The 22,513-nt window shown below is 40.6% G+C and overlaps 1 protein-coding gene across 4 annotated transcripts in view; it reads right to left on the reverse strand.

Annotated features, from left to right (window-relative positions):
- TPGS2 (tubulin polyglutamylase complex subunit 2) overlaps nt 1-22,513 on the reverse strand; it is a 63,612-nt gene that overhangs the window by 20,790 nt on the left and 20,309 nt on the right. For 2 of the 4 annotated variants that reach the window (XR_009497390.1, XR_009497389.1), the window contains exon 1: nt 4,886-4,967. Coding sequence is in view for 1 of the 4 variants with exons in the window: in XM_059895655.1 (XP_059751638.1) it covers nt 2,671-2,799; nt 4,886-4,973 (217 nt within the window). In the remaining 3 variants the exon portion in view is untranslated. Of the gene's footprint in view, nt 1-2,670; nt 2,800-4,885; nt 4,974-22,513 lie in introns of those variants that run through there. The other 2 variants (XR_009497388.1, XM_059895655.1) reach the window with 2 other exon arrangements.

Consider the following 22,513-nt stretch of genomic DNA (forward strand, 5'->3'; position numbering starts at 1 on the left):
CCCCATCTCTGTCTTCATCTTCACATGGCTTTCTTTTATATCTGTATCTCCAAATTTCCCCTTTTAAAAGGTGGTCAGTCATATTGGATTAGGGCTCCACCCAACTCCAGTATGACCTCATCTTACCTACTTACATCTATAATGACCCTATTTCCAAATAAGGTCACAGTCTGAGGTAGTGAGGTTAGGACTTCAACATATGAATATTTTTTGGGGGGAGGGGACACAATTTAACCCATAAAGCTCTTATATCTTGCCTCTCTCTTTTCTGTTAGGTTTAGCTGAGAGTACACATTTAAACATATTCTGTGCACTATGTCCCCTCTTTTCCAAGAGTTCTTATGTAAAAGTTGTATACATTCCTGGATATTAAGATTTAATTTAGTCTTTCTCTTTCATAGGAGGTTCACTAATCTCTTGTTTCCCTTCCTCTTTATATATCTGCATCTTGAGATCTCCATTCCATTTCATCTGTCTTTTGGTTAGAGTATTTATGTTCTTGAAGTTTTACACATCCTTTAATATTCTTCTAATAACCTGAGACGTATGTTTGGTCTGTATATACAGGACTCTTGATTTTCACTCCTTTTATCTCAGTAACCTGTTTATGTTTTTTTACTGCCTTCTAGTTTCCACTGTTGCAGGTGAGAAGTCTGATGTCAGTCTGATTATTCTCTCTTCACAAGTAATTTGTTATTTTTGCCTAGAAGCTTGTGATTTTTTTCTGCATCATGTAATGCCTAGGTGTCTGTTTTCTCCTGAATTCAATTTGAGTCTAGGAGAGCCCTTTCAATCTGCAGATTGAATAAAAGTTTTCGTTTATTACTGTTTATTTATTATTCCCTTTCCAGCTATTCTTTTTCTCTTTTTTGAGCACCTATAATTCCAATGGAAGGTCACCTGGATGTATTTTCTATTTCTCTTACCCTCCACCTTTTCACTCATTTCTCCTTTTAAAATTTATTTATCTGTCTTTTTAGATATTTCTTGCACTTGCTTTTTCAGGCTACTAACTCAGGTCTCAATATTTATACCCGTCTTCAATTCATCTAGTCAGTTGTTTAATCAAGAATTTTTACTTTTTTTCTATAGGAGGTCTTTGTGCTGTCTTAAATGCCCTTAAGTGTTCTTGATTTTATTTAGGTTTTCATCTGTGTCCTCTAGCAGTGTTATTTCTCTGGTTGTGTATTCTGATATTGCATCCTGATTGTCCTCTTTCTAACTGCTGAGTCCCCTGAGAAAAGTCAGCATTCTTCTACTTAAGTTTAATGAAGCTTAGGTCTAATTGTTGGACTATCCTAAAAAGCATGAACTCAGAAGGTGCCAGAAGCCCACGTGGTTTTTATCCCCATCAGTATGTAGGACAGTGTGGTCTCTACCCCTAGCTCAGTCCTTTGCTGAGGTCCCTTGAAATCCTGTCATCTAGTCTACCTTTATCTACCAGCTTCAAAAGCAGGGTACACCCATTCTACTTATTTAATAACTCTTTTGCCTTTTAGGGGTTAGAGAGCCCCAGTACACACATATGAAGCAAATGTGACCTTTATCCTATCCTTGAGGATTCCACACATTTCTGAGTGACAAACTCTTCCCAGGGCCCAACACTTTCCAGGCTCAGCTCTTGGACTCCTCCTCCTATTGTCCAGCTGCTTGTCCAGTTGAAGGAGAAAGCCTTGCATCAGTTCTCTCTGTCAGAACTTCAATGCACTCCAAGGCATTAGTATTGGAGACACTAGTTGCCTACTGAATATTCATTCTCCCTTTTTAAAACTCCAGTTCTGTTTGATGAGGCAATACTACACAGCTAATCTCCTCAAATTCCCTTGCACTATAGGTAACCTTTTGACTCTATTCTGGCCAATGGTTATTGGGAGGGGCTTCTGGGAAAACTATTATTTTTCTGACAAAAAGGAAAATATTCTGCCAAGAGACAGTTATTTTGCCCTTTACTCTTCTTTTTCCTGCCTGGAACATAGACTTGAAGCTTGGAGGTAGAGCCCACATTCTTCAACCATGAGGATGAAAACCAAACACAAAGGCTGGTGTGCCAGGAATCCAGAGGGAGACTTTATCATTGAGTTTCTCAAGCAGCTACACCATCCTAGTTCCAGATTTCTTATTATGAGAAAAATAAACTCCTATTTAAACATTGTAATGGGGGTCTGTTATATGCAGCCAAACACAGTTCTGACTGAAGAAGTCCTCACTTATACATAGTTGATCATAGCTTTAGCAGCCATTTGAATTATAAGCCATTTTAATCAGAAGTGGCAAAGAGCCTGAAGGGAGGAAGGGAGCTGCATTTAGACTGTCACGGTCCCTGATACCTCTCAATACTGAAATGTGGAGTGAAGTTTAATCTGTAACATTCATTCACTTACCAGGTATTCATTAACTGCCTACTATGTGCCAGGGACTGAAGTGGGTGCTGGAAACAAAGATCCCAACCCTGGCATTTTCTTCATGAAAATTTCCTTTTTTGATACAGGCTGGTTTGTTTTTGTTTTTGTTTTTAACCTTACTCCCATGGTTCAGAGAAGCCATAAATGGGAAGGGTTGGGTTTAGGGGAACATGTTACAATGCCACAATGTCTTCCTATTATTTTCAACATTATAAAATGGAAACAAGCAGGCTGATTTCTAACTCAAAGCAGAAGCCCGTCCAGTTACCTTCTTGTGTATCGTCCTCCAGGTCTGCAAGAGTTGGTGCGTTAGGAAGTGAGTACAGGGAAGACTGGTTGAGTTGAGTCAGTTTTGAGATGCTGTTAATTGCCATGCTGCCCAATGGAATGGTATGTTCTATGGGAACGTTAACAAAAAGAGTTACATGGAGTAATAAGCTAGTTACCATGGTCATCAGAAGGGTTTCTGCTTGACTAACTTAAACCCAGCTATTATTTGATCCCAGGGCTGAGGAACTGAATGGAAAGTGGAAAGGAGAGAATCAATGCACTACATGCTCCAAAGCACCAGCCTTTTATGCAAAAAAAAAAGCAAACAGCTGGGGCCATGAGTGAAGAGTCCCCACTGCACGTGTTAGGGCGGAGCACCAAAGGAAATTTTAAAAGGGGATTCTCAAAAAGAACTGGGAATTCTAGGGTAGGGGCCCTAGTTTGAAGATCAAAGGACTTAAAAATGTTTTTGCTCCCGCCATCCCTTGAATGAAGGGTTATACTTTCCAAAGGAGTAACAGCTTTGATTATATAACTGACCGCTTCTACCCTTCTTGTCATAAGCTTTCACTATGGAAACTATCTCCCCCTCTACCTGTCATTTTTTCTTACTCAATGGAGCAAACTGTCTTGAAAGCCTTCTTGCTTGGTTCAGTCGTCTGTGATTCAGGTGTAAACAAGAAACAGGCAGACTATGTATTTTCCTTATCTATCATATAGAATCCTTATAATACAGGGTGTTGGACATGGGATGACACACAAAGACTTGGACATATGACTGCTAAAAAACTGGCGTAACTGAAGGCAATAAAACAGCTGGTGTACAGATCATGGAATGTCCAAGAAAAGACCGCTAAGGAGGTAAACATTGGAAGCTGCCTTTGCTGGCTTTTCTGATAATGATTTGAGCCATCCAGTAAAGAATGGGTACAGCAATGCAGATAAGGATAAGAAGATGGGTTGGGAGGATTACATTAGAAAAAGTATTAATAATGAATAGGGACTCATTCATAAAACCTTCATGAAATGTTTCTTTTCTGATGCAGGCTTCTGAAGGGGCTAGCCTGTCTCCGTGATGTGGGCAAGGGAAAATCTGACAGTCACTCTAGCCTCTGTCCACTCTCTCTGTTGCTCCAGACTCCAAAGGCCATGGCCATGAGGGTTTCTGATGTTGGTGACAACAATGGTTTCTAGACCATCAGAGGAAATGATTCTAAGCCAAAAGTTCATGTTAAATGCTTAGTAGTAAGCTATAAAATATGCCTCTGGTCAGCTGCGAGAAAAACAGGAAGGTTTGGGGAGTCACCAGAACAAGGGAACCTAGGAGGTAGCGGCAATGAAGGGGAGGAGTCAGTTCTGCAGGTTTGCTGTGTCACAGAAGTGACTGCATTCTTAGTGGCAGCAAGGAGACATATAGGCTGATTCCCAAGGACCAAAGTAGATCTGGGGATGTGGCTGGAGTTTGGAGATAATAAAGTCCTCTTGAGGACAGGGAAGTCTGTGTCAGGAATGAGCTGGACTCCAGTGGCTAGATCCAGATTTCCTAGTCTATGGAACGTTACTAGAGTCTTCACCTAAATGCACAGCACTGACTTTCATGCCTGCATAGTACCTGAATCTCTGACATGTACCAAGGTGTCATTTCCCACATTCACGATAGAAATGTTTATTCTGGACGTATTTAATACCAAGGATGATAGCCTGCGAACTAAGGTGGTTGATGACTCAGGCTGAGGAGATGTGAGGCAGAGAAGGAAAGGCTCTGGTCTGAGGGTCGGAGCCCTGAGGTCTCCACCGTGCTGGGAATGAAGGAAGGAGCCCCTCTTATGACCACCAGAGGCTGTCACTGCAGCTCATCCTGAGGAGGCTGCTCCAAGGTGGAATCCTCAGAGGCTTTAAGTTTGAGGTGGCTCAGGATTTTTGTGTAGTGACTAATTTTTCCCTCCACCTCAGGCCAACAGGAAGCCTCTAAATTGAGCTTCCAGTTAAGTACTGGGTAGACCCTGGCACGGGGGCTGGGGAGGCAGTGGGTGAAGCAATGATGGCATGTGTTAGCTTTGGGAGATAATCACAGCTTATGGACACTGCACTTTAGAAGAACCCACAAAAACTGTCCAGATTCAAAGACTCACAAGTTGTAAAGGCCCTCAGGGTTGTCTCCTCTAACCTCTCAGCCAGGGAAATGTTCCTCTACAGCAAGGGGGATGACTCACCATCCAGCTTCACATTCCATGTCATGTGGAAGCCATTGGTCATCAGGTAAAAGTTCTTCAGATCCTCAGGCAGCACACAGTTATTTTTCTAGAACCACAAAGCAGCAGACTGTTAGGTCAGGGCTGGGAAGGAGGGCGTAGGGCTCTGCCTCAAAGCATCTGGGGATGCTATTTACTGTGTTTCAGATCCCCAAAACAGGAAAACTCTGAATAATTACCTATAAAACTCTATTGGAGAGTTCTGGATTGAGACGGCAACAAAGCAGCCTCCTCCACTCGCCTCGTTTCACTGACACACTGAATCTACAGCTACAAATTGAACAACAATCCCTCTGAAAGAAATCCAGAAACTAGCTGAGCGACTCCTACGCATCGGGTGAACAAGAAGACACACTGAAATGGGTACGAGAGGCTGATCACAACCTTGCCATAAAACCCACTCCCGGCAGGGCGACATGCAACCAGGAGGGAACTCACAACTCTTGGATTCTCCCTGAGGAGCAAAGGGCTTGGACCCTACATCTAGCACCCCAACTTTTAAGACTTCCACCTGAGAGATGGGCCCCCATAACATCTAGCTCTGAAAGCCAGTGGGGTTTGGGTCCAAGAGACTCACAAGGCTGTAGTGAACTAAGAGATAGTTCTTAATGGGCTCTCATGGACTTACCATGGATATACCCCCAGGGCCCAGTACAGAGGCAGCAGACTAAACTGCCCAGTCTTTTCATTAAAGAAGCCTATTAGCTTATTTTAAAAGCTTTGGCCTGAGGGGGCAGGCTTCTAATTTAGTACACATCTAGATGCCAACTGTAATCCTCTCCAGAGACCAGGGAGGCTAGTGGGCACCATACCATCTTCATGCTCTCCTTCTGCCTCACTAGCAGGTATCTTCTGGAAAGGAGCTTATACACACGTCTGGCACCCCAGCTTTTGCAGCTACTGCCCAGGGGACACACCTCTTGATTGCCTGGCTCTGCTGGCCAACAACGTTTATGTTCCTGGGTCCCATAGGACTCTAATAAACAGAGTAGCAGATCTTAAGCTATGCCACCAGGGCACAGGGCAGAGGCAGCAGACTGAAATGCCCAGTCTGTAAGTGAAAGAGGCCTATTTATAGATCTTAACTGCAGCCTGAGGGTCAGGCTTATAATTTAACAACATCTAGGGGGCATCTGCAATCCTCTCCAATGACTGGGGAGGCCAGTGGGTGCCATCTCTGCACTCTCCCTTTGCCCTGCCATGGGTCACCAGTGTTTCTATGAATGGAGGTTGTGCAAACATCTGGTGCTCCAGCTTTTGTGGCTGCTGCTCAGAGGACACATCCCTTGATATCTGGCTCTGGTGAGCAGCACAGCTTGTGTTCATGGGTTCAATGGCATGGTAGCAAACAAAGAAATAGTTCTTAACCTGCTATCCCCCTAGGGCTCAGTGCAGAGGGAGCAGACAGAATGCCCATCTCTCAGTCTTCTTCTGAAAGAGGTATACGGGCATACTTTAAAAGTTACTGCCTGAGTGTCCAGCTTCCAATCAGCCTGCATCTAGGTGCTGAGATCCTTCTCTTTGGGACACTGACAGGTCTTGGTATACCCTCAACTACTGGGAGCCACACTAAGAACAAAGTAGGCTGGACATTCACAAAGGTTTGAGAGACAACCAAGAGCCACGGCAGGGTTGAATAATAAGGTTCATCTCTTACATGAGGCCACTCATTCTAGACTGGCTATTGTATCTAATGCATAGGAACCAACATAGAGAGTCAAGAAAAATGAAGAAAGAGGAATATATTCCAAGTGAAAGAATTAGATAAAACCCCAGGAAAAGACCTTAATGAAATTAAGATAAGTAATTTTTACCTGATAAAGAGCTCAAATAATGTCATAAAGATGCTCACAGAGGTCAGAGAAACAATACATGAACAAAGTGAGAATTTCAACAAAAAGAAAATATAAGAAAGTACTAAACAGAAATCACAGAGGTGAAGGATACAATAACGGAGCTGAAAAATTCAATAAAGGGGTTCAAGAGCAGACTAGATGAAGTGAAAGGATCAGTGAACTAGAAGACAGTGTATTGGAATTCATTCAATCAGACCAGCTAAAAGAAAAAAGAATAAGAGTGAATAGAGTTTAAAGGACTTATGGGACAACATCAAGCAGATCAATATTCACATTTATAGGGGTGTCAGAAGAAGACAGAGGGAAAGGGGTAGAAAGCTTATTTGAAGAAATAATGGCTGAAAACTTCCCTAACCTGGGGAAAGAAACAGACTACCTGGAAATAAATCCAGGAATCCCAGAGAATTCCAAAAAAGAAGAATCCAAAGAGACATTATAACTAAATTGTCAAAAGTTAAAGGAGAAAATCTTAAAAGGAGCAAGAGAAAAACAACTTGTTATGTACAAGGGAACCCCCATAAGACTATCAGCAAATTTTTAGGTAGAAACTTGGCAGGCCAGAAGAGGGTGGCACAATATATTCAATGTGCTGAAAGAAAAAAAAAAAAAAAACAACCTGACAACCAGGAATAATCTACCTGGAAAAGCTGTCCTTCAGAATTTAAGGAGAAATAAAGTTTTCCAGATAAGCAAAAGTTGAAGGAGCTCATCACCACTAGACCAGCCTTACAACAAATGTTAAAGGGACTTCTTTAAGGTGAAACAAAAGGGTGCTAATTGGTAACAGGAAAAAATATGAAAATATAAATCTCACAGGCAAAAGTAAATGTATAGTTAAATTCAGAATAATCTAATGTTGTCATGGTGGTGGGTCAATCACTTATAGATGTAGCGTGAAGATTAAAAGACAGAGTAAAGTAACTATAGTAAAAGTAGTAAAATACACTATATTTTAGTAGTAAAAATAACTATAACTACCATAATTTGTTAATGGATACACAAGATAAAAAAATGTAAATTGTGACACCTTTTAAAATGTGTGGCGGGGAGAGTAAAAATGTAAAGCTTTAAAATGCATTCAAACAAGCTGTTATCAGCTTAAAATAGACTGTTACATTTAAATATAAGCCTCATGGTGATCACAGAGCAAAAACCCATAACATAAAAGGAGTCTAAGCACAGCATTACCAAAAATCATCAAATCACAAAGGAAGCAAGAGAAGAAGAAAGAAACAGAAGAATTACAAAATAGCTAGAAATCAATGAACAAAATGGCAGTAAGTCCATACCTATCAACAATAACTTTAAATGTAAATGAACTAAATTTTCCAATCAAAAAACAAAGAGTGACTGAATGGATAAGAAATGAGGCCAAACTATGTTGTCTACAAGAGATTCACTTCAGATGTAATAACACATAGACTAAAAGTGAAGGGATGGAAAGATATTCCATGTAAATGGAACCAAAGAAAGCTGGGAGAGTTATACAAGACAAAATAGACTTTAAGACAAGACTCTAACAAGAGACAAAGAAGGGCATTATATAATGATAAAGGGGTTAATCCAACAAGATGATATAATATTTACAAATATTTATGCATCCAACACAGATGCACCTAAATATATAAAACAAATATTAGTAGACATAAAGGGAGAAAAAGACAGTAATACAATGAAGCAATGGGCTTAAGTGACATGTTAGACCTGATGGACTTAACAGACATTTACAGAACACTCCACTGAAAATCAGCAGAATACACACTCTGCTCAGGTGTACATGGAATATTCTCCAGAATAGATCATAGGTTAGGCCACGAAATAAGTATTAACAAAATTAAGAAAACTGAAATCATATCAAGCATCTTTTCTGTGCACAATGGTATGAAACTAGAATCAATTACAGTAAGGAAACAGGAAAATTCACAAATATGTGGAAAGTAAACAACATGCTACTGAACAACCAATGGGTCAAAGAAGAACTCAAAAGAGAAATGAAAAAATATCTTGAGACAAATAAAAAATAGAAATACAATATACCAAAACTTATGGAATGCTGCAAAAGCAGTTCTGGAGGGGAATTCATAGCAATAAGTGCCTGTATCAGGAAATAGGAAAGTTCTCAAGTAAACAACCTAACTTTACACTTCAAGGAACCAGAGAAAAAAGAAGAAACTAGGACCAAAATTAGTACAAGGAGGGCAATAACAAAGATCAGAGCAGAGATAAATGAAATAGAGGCTAAAAAGATAATAGAAAAGATCAATGAAACTAAGAGCTGATATTTTTAAAAAACTATAAACAGACAAACCTTTAGCAAGACTCACCAAGAAAAAAAGAACTGAAAAAATTTAGACATCAAAGAGGAGACATTACAACTGATACCACAGAAAGACAAAGGATCGTGATATTATGATGAACATCATACACCAACAAATTGGACAACCTAGAAGAAACAGATGAATTCCAAGGAATATACAACTTGTCATGGCTGAATCATGAAGAAATAGAAAATCTGGACAGACCAGTTACTAGTAAGGAGATTGAATCAGTTATCAAAACCTCCCAAAAAACAAAATTATAGAAACAGATAGCTTCCCTGGTGAATTCTGCCAAATATTAAAGAAGAAATAACACTAAACACCTTTTCAAACTAGTCCAAAACACAGAAAAAAGGAACACTCCCAAACTCCTTTTATGAGGCCAGCATTACCCTGGTATAACCAGACAAGGACACTCCAAGAAAAGAAAATTACAGGCTAATATCCTTGATGAACATAGATACAAAAATTCTCAACAAAATATTACCAAACTGAATTCAACAATACATTAAAAGGATCATATACCATGTGGAAGTTATTCCAGGGATGAATGGATGGTTCAACATCTGCAAATAAATCAGTATGATATACCCATAACAAAATGAAGGATAAAAATCATATGATCATCTCAATACATGCAGAAAAAGCATTTCACAAAATTCAACATCCATTCATGATAAAAAAAAACCTCTCAACAATTAGGTATAGAGGGAACATAACTCAACATAATAAAGGCCATATAATTAGCCCATGGGTAACATCATATTGAAGGGTTAAAAGCTGAAAGCGGTTCCTCAAAGATGAGGAAGATAAGGATGCCCACTCTTGTTAATTTTATTCAACACAGTATTGGAAGTCCTAAGCAGAGCAATTAGGCAATAAAGAGAAATAAAAGGCATCCAAATCAGAAAAGAAGAAGTAAAATGATCACTATTTGCAGATGACATGGTATTACATAGAGAAAATTGTAAAGACTCCGCCAAAAATCTTTTAGAACTAATAAACGAATTCAGTAAAGTTGCAGGATACAAAATCAATATAAAAAAATCTATTGCTTTTCTAGGCAAGAATAACCAACTATCAGAAAGAGAAATTAAGAAAATGATCCCATTTACAATTGCATCAAAAAGAATAAAATACCTAGGAATAAGTTTCACCAAGGAGGTGAAAAATCTGTACACTGAAACCTATAAGATATTGATGGAAAAAAATTGAAGAAAATACAAATAAATGGAAAGATATTCCATGTTCATGTGTTGGAAGAATTAATATTGTTACGTCCATACTACCCAAAGCAAACTACAGATTTAATACAATCCCTATCAAACTTCCAATGGCATTTTTCTCAGAAATAGAACAATCATAAAATTTGTAGGGAACCACAAAAGACCTCAAATAGCCAAAACAATCTTGAGAAAGAAGAACAAAGCTGGGGGAATCACTCTCCCTGATTTCAAACTGGAGTAGAAAGGGAGAGTAATCAAAACAGTGTATTGACATAAAAACAGACACATAGATCAACAGAACAGAACAGAGACCCAGAAATAAACCCACACATACATGGTCAATTAATTTATGACAAAGGAGTCAAAAATACACAATGGGGAAAGAACAGTCTCTTCAATAAATGGTGTTGGGAAAACTGGACAACCACATGCCAAAGAATGAAACTGGACCACTATCTTACACCATATGCAAAAATCAACTCAAAATCGAGTAAAGACTTGAATGTTAGACTTGAAATCATAAAATTTCTACAAGAAAACATAGGGCCAAGCTCCTTGACATTGGTCTTGACAATAATGTTTTGGATTTGACACCAAAAACAAAGGCAACAAAAGCAAAAGTAAACAAGTGGGACTATATCAAACTAAAAAGCTTCTGCACAGCAAAGTAAACCATCAACAAAATGAAAAGACAACCTAGATAACAGGAGAAAATATTCACAATGTTCACTGATTGTGAAAATTTGCTGATAAGAGGTTAATATCCAAAATATATAAAGAACTCATACAACTCAATAGGAAAAAATGAAACAACCTGATTAAAAAATGGACAGATGAAGTGAACAGACATTTCTCCAAAGAAGCCATACAAATGGCCAACTGTATGAAATTGGTAAATGAAATTGGTAAATGAAAAGATGCTCAACATCATTAATCATCAGGGAAATACAAATCAAAACCACAGTGAGATATCACAGCACACGTGTTAGAACGGCTATTATCAAAAGAGACAACAAATTAACAAGTGTCGGTGAGGATGTGGAGAAAAGGGTGCATTCGCTAGTGGAATGTAAATTCATGCAGCCACTATGGAAAACAGTATGGAGGTTCCTGAAAAATTAAAAATATAACTACTATATGATCCAGCAATTCCACTCCTAGGTATTTATATGAAGGAAATAAAATCACTATCTTGAAAAGATATCTGCACCACTATGTTCACTGCAGTGTTATTTACAATAGCCTAGATGTGGAAACAAGATAAGTGTCCATCGATGGATGAATGGATAAAATATGGTGTGTGTGTGTGTGTGTGTATATATATATATATATATATATATATATATACATACACACACACACACACACACACACCAGAATATTATTCATCCATAAAAAAGGAAATCCTGCCATTTGTGGCAACATGTATGAACCTTGAGGGCATTATGCTAAGTGAAGTAAGTCAGAGAAAGACAAATACTATATAACCTCACTAATATGTGGAATCTAAAAGAAAACTGAACTCATAAATACAGAGACTAGATTGGTGGTTGCCAGAGGTGGGGGGTGTGGGTGAGCGAAATGGGTGAAGGGGGTCAAAAGGTACACACTTGCAGTTATAAGATAAACTAGTCTTGGGGATGTGATGTACAACAAGGTGATGACAGTTTACAATACTGTACTGTATATTTCAATGTTGCTAAGAGAGTAAATCTTTAAAGTTATTCATCACAAGAAAAAAAATCTGTAACTCTTGCGATGGGTGTTAATTGCACCTGTCATTTCACAACATATGTGTGTGTGTGTGTATATATATATATATATGTACACACACATATATATCACATCATTATTTTGTAGACATAAAACTAATAAAATGTTATATGTCAAGTATATTGCAATAAAAATTAAACAACAAAAAACTCTATTAGAGAGACAGAGCAGAGCCTCCAGTTTGATCTCTTTTTTGTCTCACCTGATAAGGCAGAGTAGGCATGTGTTCTGCTGTGGTAATGCCTCTCTGGAGAGCTAGCTGGAGAAAGGGGGTCAAGGGAACAAGAGGAAGAGACCTAGAGGAACGTGGTGTGAGAGGAGATCCTACACAAAGTTTTGATGATGCTGGAGCAAAGCAATCACTTCTATACATTTCAGACCCAGGCTCATAAATTATTTCCTGAAACAAATTATTAGCTCAATGAGAACATCTTAAAGGTAAAAAGTATATACTTCTAGAGCATTTAATGCAATGAACCTAACAGTTCTGAAAGTTCTTAGAAAGTAAAGAAGCACAACAGGATATAAACAAATATTTCATATGAACAGCAAATCATCCAAACTGGTGTGGAAAGAACAAAGGAAACAGCTTTGATTCCTTTTAGGAGGTACTAGGAGCACGCATTAAATTCTAAGTAACTCACATCTGTGCACATGTCTGGCCAGTCTTCTCTAGCCAATCAGACCACTGAGTACAGAAGGATGAGTTCTCCAATAACTTTTCTGACTTCTTATCATGTCTTATGTTTACACAGGCGGAGGGGCAATTTCCAGACTTTTTGATTATTGGACGCTTTTGAGATGTGCTACTGAACACTGCTTATATCAAGTTTGCTTTAGATCATAGTGTCAGTCAATTCCAGGTACCCAATTTGTGAGGAAGTTGAGTGTACCAGTACGATCTGAATTTATTTCCCATTTCTGCCACTAGCTGAGTGACCTTGAGTGTCAAACTCTGTGAATCCAGGTTCAAGAATAATCTCTTAAGATTGAGTCTAAAAACACTGGAGGTGGGAGGAGGTGGAAGCCTGGGAGGAAGAGAGATTAGATAATCAGGGTAATTATTATGGTTTTAGGGCATAGCATCTTCAAGAACTATATGTGAGAAGCAAGCTTCAAGCTTGCAGGTAATTGTAAGCAGTGTTTTTATATTGTTAAATATACAATAGTTGTCATTTTAATGAAACAGGTTTTTCATTTTCTTGATCTAAGAACTAAAATATGCATTCTGATCTTTTTTCTCTCTTCACCATCTAGTTCTCAACTTCAGAGATGAGTAACGTAAAGAACTCTCTGACTCCTTGGGCTAAACATTTATTTTCCTGCTCAGTAAGTTATTTGCAGTTTAGGGCTTTCTCCTAATGCCTCCAAGTATGGCACATTCTCTGTGCTTTCCGAGAGAAAAAGTGTGTACGCAGAATGCCTTTCTCCCATCCCTGGGACCCTAGCCCAGGAAGCCTATAGTTATCAGTGTTCTGACAAAGTTCTTGCTCCCTCTGTCATCCCCAAAGGCCAGCATCCAATGTGAGATTTTGGTCACTAGTGCCATCTAGTGGTAGAGACAAGGAAACTACTGTCTGTAAGTCTTTCTTAAGCCAGATTCCATGAGATCCGAGCCGAGATGGGCTGGTAGCATTGTTCACCTTTAAGTTAGGCTGGAGAGTTTCAATAGTAGTGATTATAACATTTATTACAGTATTGATTTCACTCAAGAAAGAAATTTTGGTAATACTTTATACTGGTATTTTAAAAATTATTTGAAATTCATAAAAATAGAAAAAAAAACAGTGAAATAAAATATTTAATACAATTCAAACAATAACATAAACATGCAAAATGTCAAGTAAACCAAGTTCGTAAAAAAACATTAAACCTGCATTGTCATTTTCATATAAATCACTGTGGCCCCAGCTGTGCTGCCTCCTTGCTGTAGACCTTACCACCTGGCAGCCTGCATGGTGGGGCTTCCTTCTGAGGGAGGCTTTCAGGGCACCACTTTCAGGTGGCTCCTACACCCTGGCCAGTAACTCAGAGTTGCTGCCATTTTAATTTCTCTCCTGCCCAGTGTGGGAAGAGACTGCTCTTCTGCGGGGAGTAATCTGCCCACTTCAGAGGGCTTCTCTTGCCAGATTCAGGCTCAGTCTCTGTTTTGAGGGGATGAAAAAGAAGGGGGAGGAAGAAGACTGGCAGAAAGCAAATGGAAGTTGGGGTGTAAGGATTAGAGAGAGGATCTGGGAGAAAGTCAAGAAGGGAGAGTAACACTGCTGACCAGTGTTTGAAACAACAGTGGCATCAACATGGTACTGCAATCTCCCTGTACCCCAGTGATGATTCTGTCACATAACTCCCAACTTTTGATTTTTTCCCCTCCTCCTGAGGAGGCTATTTACAATAGTCTCTATAAGCTATGCTAGGAAGAGTCCACCACAAGCTGTGTTACTGCTTCATCAGCTGGACCGTAGAGCCACTCTGACGTTTTAGGAGTCGTCAGCTTGATTCCCAGAGAACCTTCCTGAGCATTGCCTGAGCCTTGAGGGAAGGGTTAAGGGCCGTCCACAGCCTCCTGCTCACCTGCTGTACTTCTGAGAATCCTGTGGCCCACTGTCCCCTCGCTTTCAGAGGCCACTTCACCAGGGAAGGGAGCTGGTGGGGAGATGCAGGATCAGGTTGGTGAAGAGGCCAGGGGCCAGAGCATGGGAATGAATGTTTCTGTAGGTGCTTATCCACAGTGGACAGGCTCTCCATGAGTCCATTTGCAACAACAGCAGAGGAAGAGTTGCCCAGAATGCCCATCGATGAGGAGCACTAAAATCTAACCGGAAACGTGAGGCAGTGAGGACATCTGCATCTACTGAAACTCTTCTCAGGGAGGATGTCCCATGCAATGGAGGAAAACCGGGATGGGCTGTGGAGGGATGGGGTGAGATCCTCAGGAGAAGTCTCAAGTATATTCTCAAACTCTTTCCTAAGGAGAGGGGGAAGGCCTGGTTAACTGGAACCTCTGGTCTTGGTGGGTCAGGTATAAAAGTTTGGGGACAGAGCTGAGTTGCCTAAGACGCAGAGGAGAGGTCCTTTCTAAGTCCTTTCTCCACGCAACCATCAGTCTCCCTCTAAAAATGCATGATAAAAAAGAATATAAATACTGGCCTGTCTGCGGCACCGCATGTCTCGGTGAAACTCTGTATAAGGCAGACATCAGCCAAGACAACCTTCCGAACAGCAATGCCCCCAGGCGTAACTAGTCCTTAGGATCTTACAGACGGGGACATTAGTGGGGGAAGCCTTTGCACCTGCGGCCGCCTTGCTCCAGAGATGGTGGCTGTGGCGGCCTCACTCTCGGGACTCAACTAAGAACTGCTTATGGAAAAGAAGCTGGGTGACCTTGGGTAAGTTCTACACTCTTTCCCACCTTTGTGTTTTACCTAATTCACTCATTCATTCAACATTTATTCATGTCTGTTGTGGAATAAATACTGTGCTGGGCACTAGAAACAGAAAGGAATGAGGCAAGGTGCAGAGATGACTGTGGCAGACACATGGGTTGCATATTCAAATCCACCTTCTTCTACTTCCTCCTTGACAGAACCCTCATTTTGTTTGAGATGGTAATGTGCCCAGCTGAATACTTGTCTTCAGAACCTCCTCTGTAACTAGTGCTGGACATTAAAATGTAAACCCAAGTCCAATGACGGGGTTTCTAGGAAACTATCACTTCCCGATTAAAACGTGACAGGTGTAGCTGGCAACATCCCTTACCTTTTCCCTGCCTTGAGCTTGGAGGTGACAGGTGGGGCCTTAGTGGTCGTTTGGCCACCATAAAGGAAAAGACCAAAAGAATTACAGAGATAATGGCTGAACACTGTCAGGGCCAATGAACAATTTACAACTGCTTACCTCAGATCTTGCTATGTAAGAAAAGTTAACTACCATTTGTTTAAGCTATTTTTAGTTTAATATTATACCTCTTTGAGCCAAACGTATTCCTACTTGATCCAGAGACAAATGTGTAACAGAGGAGTGTTGTGGATCTGTAGAGGCAGAGATAACTAGGAAGGAACAGTCAGAAGGCAGGGCAAGAATCAGGGAGGGTGGAGCTACAGAATCCAAGGGAGGAGATAGCTAGGCATAGGAGGGTGGTTAACAGCAAGAAATGCAGGAAAGATGTCAAGCCAGAAGATGGCTTTAACAATGAAGAGGCCCCTGGTGATTTTTGACACAGCGGTGTCCATGGAATGGTGGTGGAGAAACAGAGGATGCAAAAGGGTGAAGTGACTGGGAAGTGAACGAAGGGGACAGTAATTTACACCAGGGGTCTCTGCCCTGCCACCTGGTTTTGTAAATAATGTTTAATCGGAACCCAGTCACACCCATGCATTTTAGTACTATCCATGGTTGCTTTTGGTGCTACAATGGCCGATGAGTAGTTGAGATACAGATTGTACAGCCCACAGAGCCAAAAATATTTACTATGTGGTCCTTTAAAGAAATCATCTGCTGACCCCTGATTTAGACCATTTTTCTACGTGCTTGGCTGTGCAAAGCAGCAAATGGCCAAGCAGCCAGAGGGAGACATAAGGTTGAAAGTTTTGTTTTTGTCTTTAATTTTAAAGAGATGGGGAAGACCCTCTAGGGCAGTTGCCGGTGCAGAGGGAGGAAGTGAGGCACTGGAGAGAGGGGGCTTACCTGTCACAGAAGAGCTACTGGGGCAGAGTGAGAGCACAATGTGAGGGGCTCCACAATGAAAGGATGCTGTAGGCTGCTCTTTCCCACCAGGGGTGCTTAGAATAAATTCATAGCAGGGGCATGTGAGGGACACATTTGCAAGAAGGTTCAGAACCCACTCTCTTCTCTGCAGACTGTAGAAAAAGTGAGGCTAAAAAGAGAGGGGATATTCTGCCAAATTGTTTGGTCTCTTGGGCCATAGTTTCACCACCAGTAAATTGAATTTTTATCTGGGGATTGAAAAGTCTAACCAATCAAGAATTGTACAGCACTCCGCAACTATGAAATGTCACTGAAATGTTTAATAACAGAACGCTCCTGACCCCAGGATGCTGTGAGGATTAAGAGGCAGATGCTTTCATAGTGATGAAAAGCTTTGTGTAGACATTACGTCTTACTAACTACCATCATTACAAAAGGCAGGTAGCAGGCACAGTGAACATGAATCATGTAAGGGCACAAAACCAGGCAGTTTGAAACTGCCTTTTATTAAAATAAAAAGAGGTTGTTCATTTTTTTTCTCTAACCTTAGGAGACTGCAGCAGGTATATAGTCACTTAGATTTTAGTTTCAACCTTTTCTTCTGCATTTGCAACAAAGAATCACGAAATATTGGAAGTGGATGAGTCCTTCAATAACACTAATGTCAAGGGCTCCAATCAAGATGGCAGAGTAGAAGGATGTGGAACTCACCTCCTCCCACAAATACATCAAAAATGCATCTACAAATGGAACAATTCTCACAGAACACCTACTGAACACTAACAGAAGACCTCAAACCCCTTAAAGGACATGAAAGATCCCCATGTAACCGGGTAGAACGAAAGAAAGAAAAAAAAGAAAAGACAAAAGGAAGCAGGATGGGACCTGTGCCGGGGGGCAGTGGGGAGAGAGGATAATGAGGAAAGGTTCCTGCACCCTGGGAAGCCACTTCACCAGTGGGGAGATCAGCTGGGACAGAAGGGGAGCTTCAGAGGCTCAGAGGAGAACGCAACAACCAGCTTGTAGCAGGCAGAACTGAGAGAGACTTGCACAGACAGTCCGCGCCACTGCCCTGTATGCCCCAGCCTGGGACACATCTGCTGGTATGGGTGGGGCTGGGTGCTGGAACTCAGGGTTTAGAGAACAGACCCGGGGAAAGGACTGTTGTTGGCTGCGTGGAGACAGCCTGAAGGGGGTGGAGTGTGGCATAGCTGGAACGGGGGTGTTCGTGGAAAAAGCCTGGGCCTGCCACAGAAGTGAAGCGCCATTGTTAAGTGGTGCATGTAGGGAGGGGTGGGGCTGCCATTACAGCCTCCTTCTCCATGTGCCGGCCCCGCCTCCGCGGGCTCTGTGAGAGCATGCCCTAGCTGCTGCCTGGGGGCTCCTGCCTCCGAGGGCTCTCGCGTCCCAGCTGCCGCCTCGGGGGCACTGGGGGCAGATGCCAGCGGGTTGCCCACTCACAGAGGTGGGGCTGAAACAATAGCTGAGCCCCAGGGGCCATGCAACTTAGGGTGTAGGGTTGAAATCTCACCCCGAGGTTGTGCGAGCCACAGATTTACACCTCCGCCACTGGCTCTGTAAATTTAGTGCCTGCAGGACATCCGAGTAGATAGCAGGTGTGCCTACAGCTGGGATGGCTCTGGCTTAGCAGCTGTGGGCTTTGTGGGCACGTGCATGGGGGGGCTGGGCTGGGCCAGGGTCTGAGCTGCCTCCATAGCTCCCACAGCGGGTCCAAATGTGTGACTAATGAGGTCCTAGGACCTGACTTTGGTGGATCTGCACTGGTGGCCTTGTGAAAACAATGTCTGAGGGACACCAAGGTTGAGATGGGATTCCCAGGGTTGAGACAGCATTCCCAAGGTTGAGACGGGCCGAAGGCAGTGCCAACAGCAGTGTACTTTGTGAGCCCGCACAACAGGTGACAGGTGATACAACAAAGCACACTCACTGGTGAACAGCTCTGGCAGAGGAATAATTAGTGGCTCCTCTCCCAATGGGAGCGCTCCAATCCCACCTATCTCACGCTGCAGCTCAGAAACGGATCTGGGGGCTTCTACTCCAACAACTAGGGAACAGACCCAGCCCCTGACAGGGCAGTGACAACCACAGAGCAAAGAGGAGGCCCCACTCAATATCCAGTGCAGGCTCTGGTCACCATAACACCAGTCACTCCTCCTATCAAGGGGATAATGGCCAGCACATACTGAGGAAAGAGGCGGCAGACAACCACACTAAGAACAGCCCTCGCACCAAAAAATATTATGCCCACACAGGCTATACAGGGATACTCCCACATAAAAATAGCCCTCCAAGACCACAGTAGATAATTGTTTCTTCTCATAAACTCATAGAGCAAGGGAAATATAAGTAAAATGAAGCAGAAGAACCACTCCCAATTAAAAGATCAAGAGAATTCCCCTGAAAGAACAAACAATGAAACAGACCTCTTCAGTCTAATAGACACTGAGTTCAAAAAGGAGATAATAAAAATACTGAAGGAATTAAGAAGGACTATTGATAGAAATGCAGATTACTATAAAAAGGAACTACTGTAGAAACTATAAGGAGGAGCCAAGAAAAATTAGAAAATTCATTTGCCAAGATGAAAGCTGAGCTAAAGGTAATGAATAGCAGAATGAATAATGTGGAAGAATGAATAAGTGATTTGGAAGATAGAATAATGGAAATCACCCAATTAGAACAGCAGACAGAAAACTAAATGAAAAAAAATGAAAGCAATATAAGACACCTATGGGATAATATAAAGCATGCCAATCTACAAATAATAGGGATCCCAGAGGATAAGAAAGAGAAAAGGGGATTGAAAATGTATTTGAAGAATTATGGCTGAAAACTTCCCAAGCCTAAAGAAGGAAACAGATATCCAGGTAAAGGAAGCACAGACAGTCCCACAAAAGGTAAACGCAAACAGACCTACACCAAGACATATTATAATAAAAATGACAAAAGTTAAAGATAGAGAGGATTCTAAAGGCAGCAAGAGGAAAACAAAAAGTTAATTTCAAGGGAACCCCCATAAGGCTATCAGCTGATTTCTCTACAGAAAGGTTGCAGGCCAGAAGGGAGTAGCAAGATATATTCAAAGTCCTGAACAGGAAAAACCTGCAACCTAGGATGCTCTACCCAGCAAGATTATCATTTAGAATAGAAGGAGAGATAAAGACAAGCAAAAGTAAAAGAATACAGCAATGCTAAACCTACCCTAAAGGAAATATTGAAAGGTCTTCTCTAAATAGAAAATAAGTAAGAATCTACAGGAAAGAGTAAATCACTTAAATAACCCAGTACACTGATTAAAACAAAAAATCAAAAAACTTCTGTGAAAGTGATAACCACAATGAACAGCAAAAGAATTAAAATGAAGATGTAAAAGAGGATCAAAATCATAAAATGTGGGGGAGAAGAGTAATAAAATGTAGATTTTTTTTTTTTTTTCCTAGAATGTGTTTGAGCCTATATGACTACAGTCTAAGGCAGGTAGAGGGACTTCCCTGGTGGTGCAGTGGTTAAGAATCCACCTGCCAATGCAGGGGACATGGTTTTGATCCCTGGTCCAGGAAGATCCCACATACCATAGAGCAACTAAGCCCACTTGCCACAACTACTGAGCCTGCGCTCTAGAGCCCATGAGCCACAACTACTGAGCCTGCGAGCCACAACTACTGAGCCCACACGCCTAGAGCTCGTGCTCCACAACAAGAGAAACCACCGCAATGAGAAGCCTGCGCACCTCGATGAAGAGTACCCCCCTTGCCACAACTAGAGGAAGCCCGTGTGCAGCAACGAAGACCCAACGCAGCCAAAATAAATGAATAAATAATTAATTTAAATAGATTAAAAAAAATAAGGCAAGTAGATATAGGAAGTGGTTAACATACTTGAAAACAGGGTAATCACAAAGCAAAAACATGCAATGGATTAAAAAAAACCAAAAAAAAAGAGAACATGAGTATAATACAAAAGAAATTCATGAAACCACACACAAAAGGAAAAACAAAAAGAAAGGGACAAAGAAGAAATATAAAAGCAAAGGGAAAATAAAGTTTAAAATGGCAATAAATACGTATCTATCAATAATTACCTTAAATGTCAATAGACTAAATGCTCCAGTCAAAAGACACAGAGTGGTATATTGGATAAAAAAAAACAAGAGCCTACATTATTCTGCCTACAAGAGACCCACTTTAGGACAAAGGACACACAAAAATTGAAGTGAGGGGGTAGAAAAAGATATTTCACGCAAACAAATGACAAGAAAGCAGGGTTGCACTACTCACATCAGACAAAATAGACTTTAGAACAAAGGCTATAAGGAAAGATAAAGTAGGACAGTATATAATTATAAAAGGATCAATACAAGGAGAGGATATTATACTTGTCAACATATATACACCCAATATAGGAACACCCAAATACATAAAAAATTACTAACAGACATAAAGCGAGAAATTGATGGGAATACACTCACATCAATGGACAGACCTTTGAGACAGAAAATCAACAAGGTAACAGAGATCTTAAATGATACAATAGCACAGTTAGACTTAATTGATATTTTCAGGACATTATATCCAAAAAAAAGCAGAATACACATTCTTTTCAAGTGCACAAGGAACATTCTCTAGGACTGACCACACACTAGGGCACAAAACAAACCTCAACAAATTTAAGAGTATAGAAACTATTTCAAGCATCTTTTCTGACCACAACAGCATGAAACTAGAAATCAACACAGAAAAAGAAATGAGAAAAAAAAAACAATTACATGGAGACTAAACAACATGCTATTTAAAAACCAATGGGTCAATGATTAATTTAAAGAAGAAATTAAAAACTACCTTGAGGCAAATGACAATGAAAACACAACTATACAAAATCTATGGGGCGCAGCAAAAGCAGTTCTTAGAGTGAATTTCATAGCAACACAGGCCTTTAAGAAACAAGAAAAGTCTCAAATAAACAACCTAACCCACACCTAAAAGAATTAGAAAAAGAAGAACAAAACAAAACCTAAAGTCAGCAGAAGGAAGGAGCTAATAAAGTTCAGAGAGGAAATAAATAGAGATTAAAAAACAATAGAAAAAAAACTCAATAAAAACCAAGAGCTGGTTCTCCGAAAGGGCAAACAAAATTGACATATCTCTGGCCAGGCTCACCAAGAAGAAAAGAGAGAAGACTCAAATAAACAAAATAAGAAATGAAGGAGGAGAAATCACTACTGATACCTCAGAAATACAAAAAACTATAAGCAAACAATTATATATCAATTATATGAACAATTATACGTCAACAAATTCGACAACCTAGAAGAAATGGACAACTGTCTAGAAACATACAGCCCACCAAAACTGAATCAAGAAGAAATAGATAACTTGAACAGACTGATGATTAGAAGTGAAATAGAATCTGTAATAAAAAAAAAAACAAAACCTCCCTACAAAAGTCCAGGGCCAGATGGCTTCACAGGCAAATTCTACCAAACATACAAGGAAGAACTTATACTGATCCTTCTCAAATTCTTCCAAAAGATTGAAGAGGCAGGAACACTCCCGAAGACATTCTAGGAAGTCACCATGACCCTGATATCAAAACCAGACAAAGACACTACAAAAAAAGAAAATTACAGGCCAATATCTTTGATGAATATAGATGCAAAAATTATCAACAAAATATCAGCAAACCCAATCCAAC

This window comes from Balaenoptera ricei, chromosome 14 (assembly GCF_028023285.1).
Source record: "Balaenoptera ricei isolate mBalRic1 chromosome 14, mBalRic1.hap2, whole genome shotgun sequence".
Lineage (NCBI taxonomy): Eukaryota > Metazoa > Chordata > Mammalia > Artiodactyla > Balaenopteridae > Balaenoptera > Balaenoptera ricei.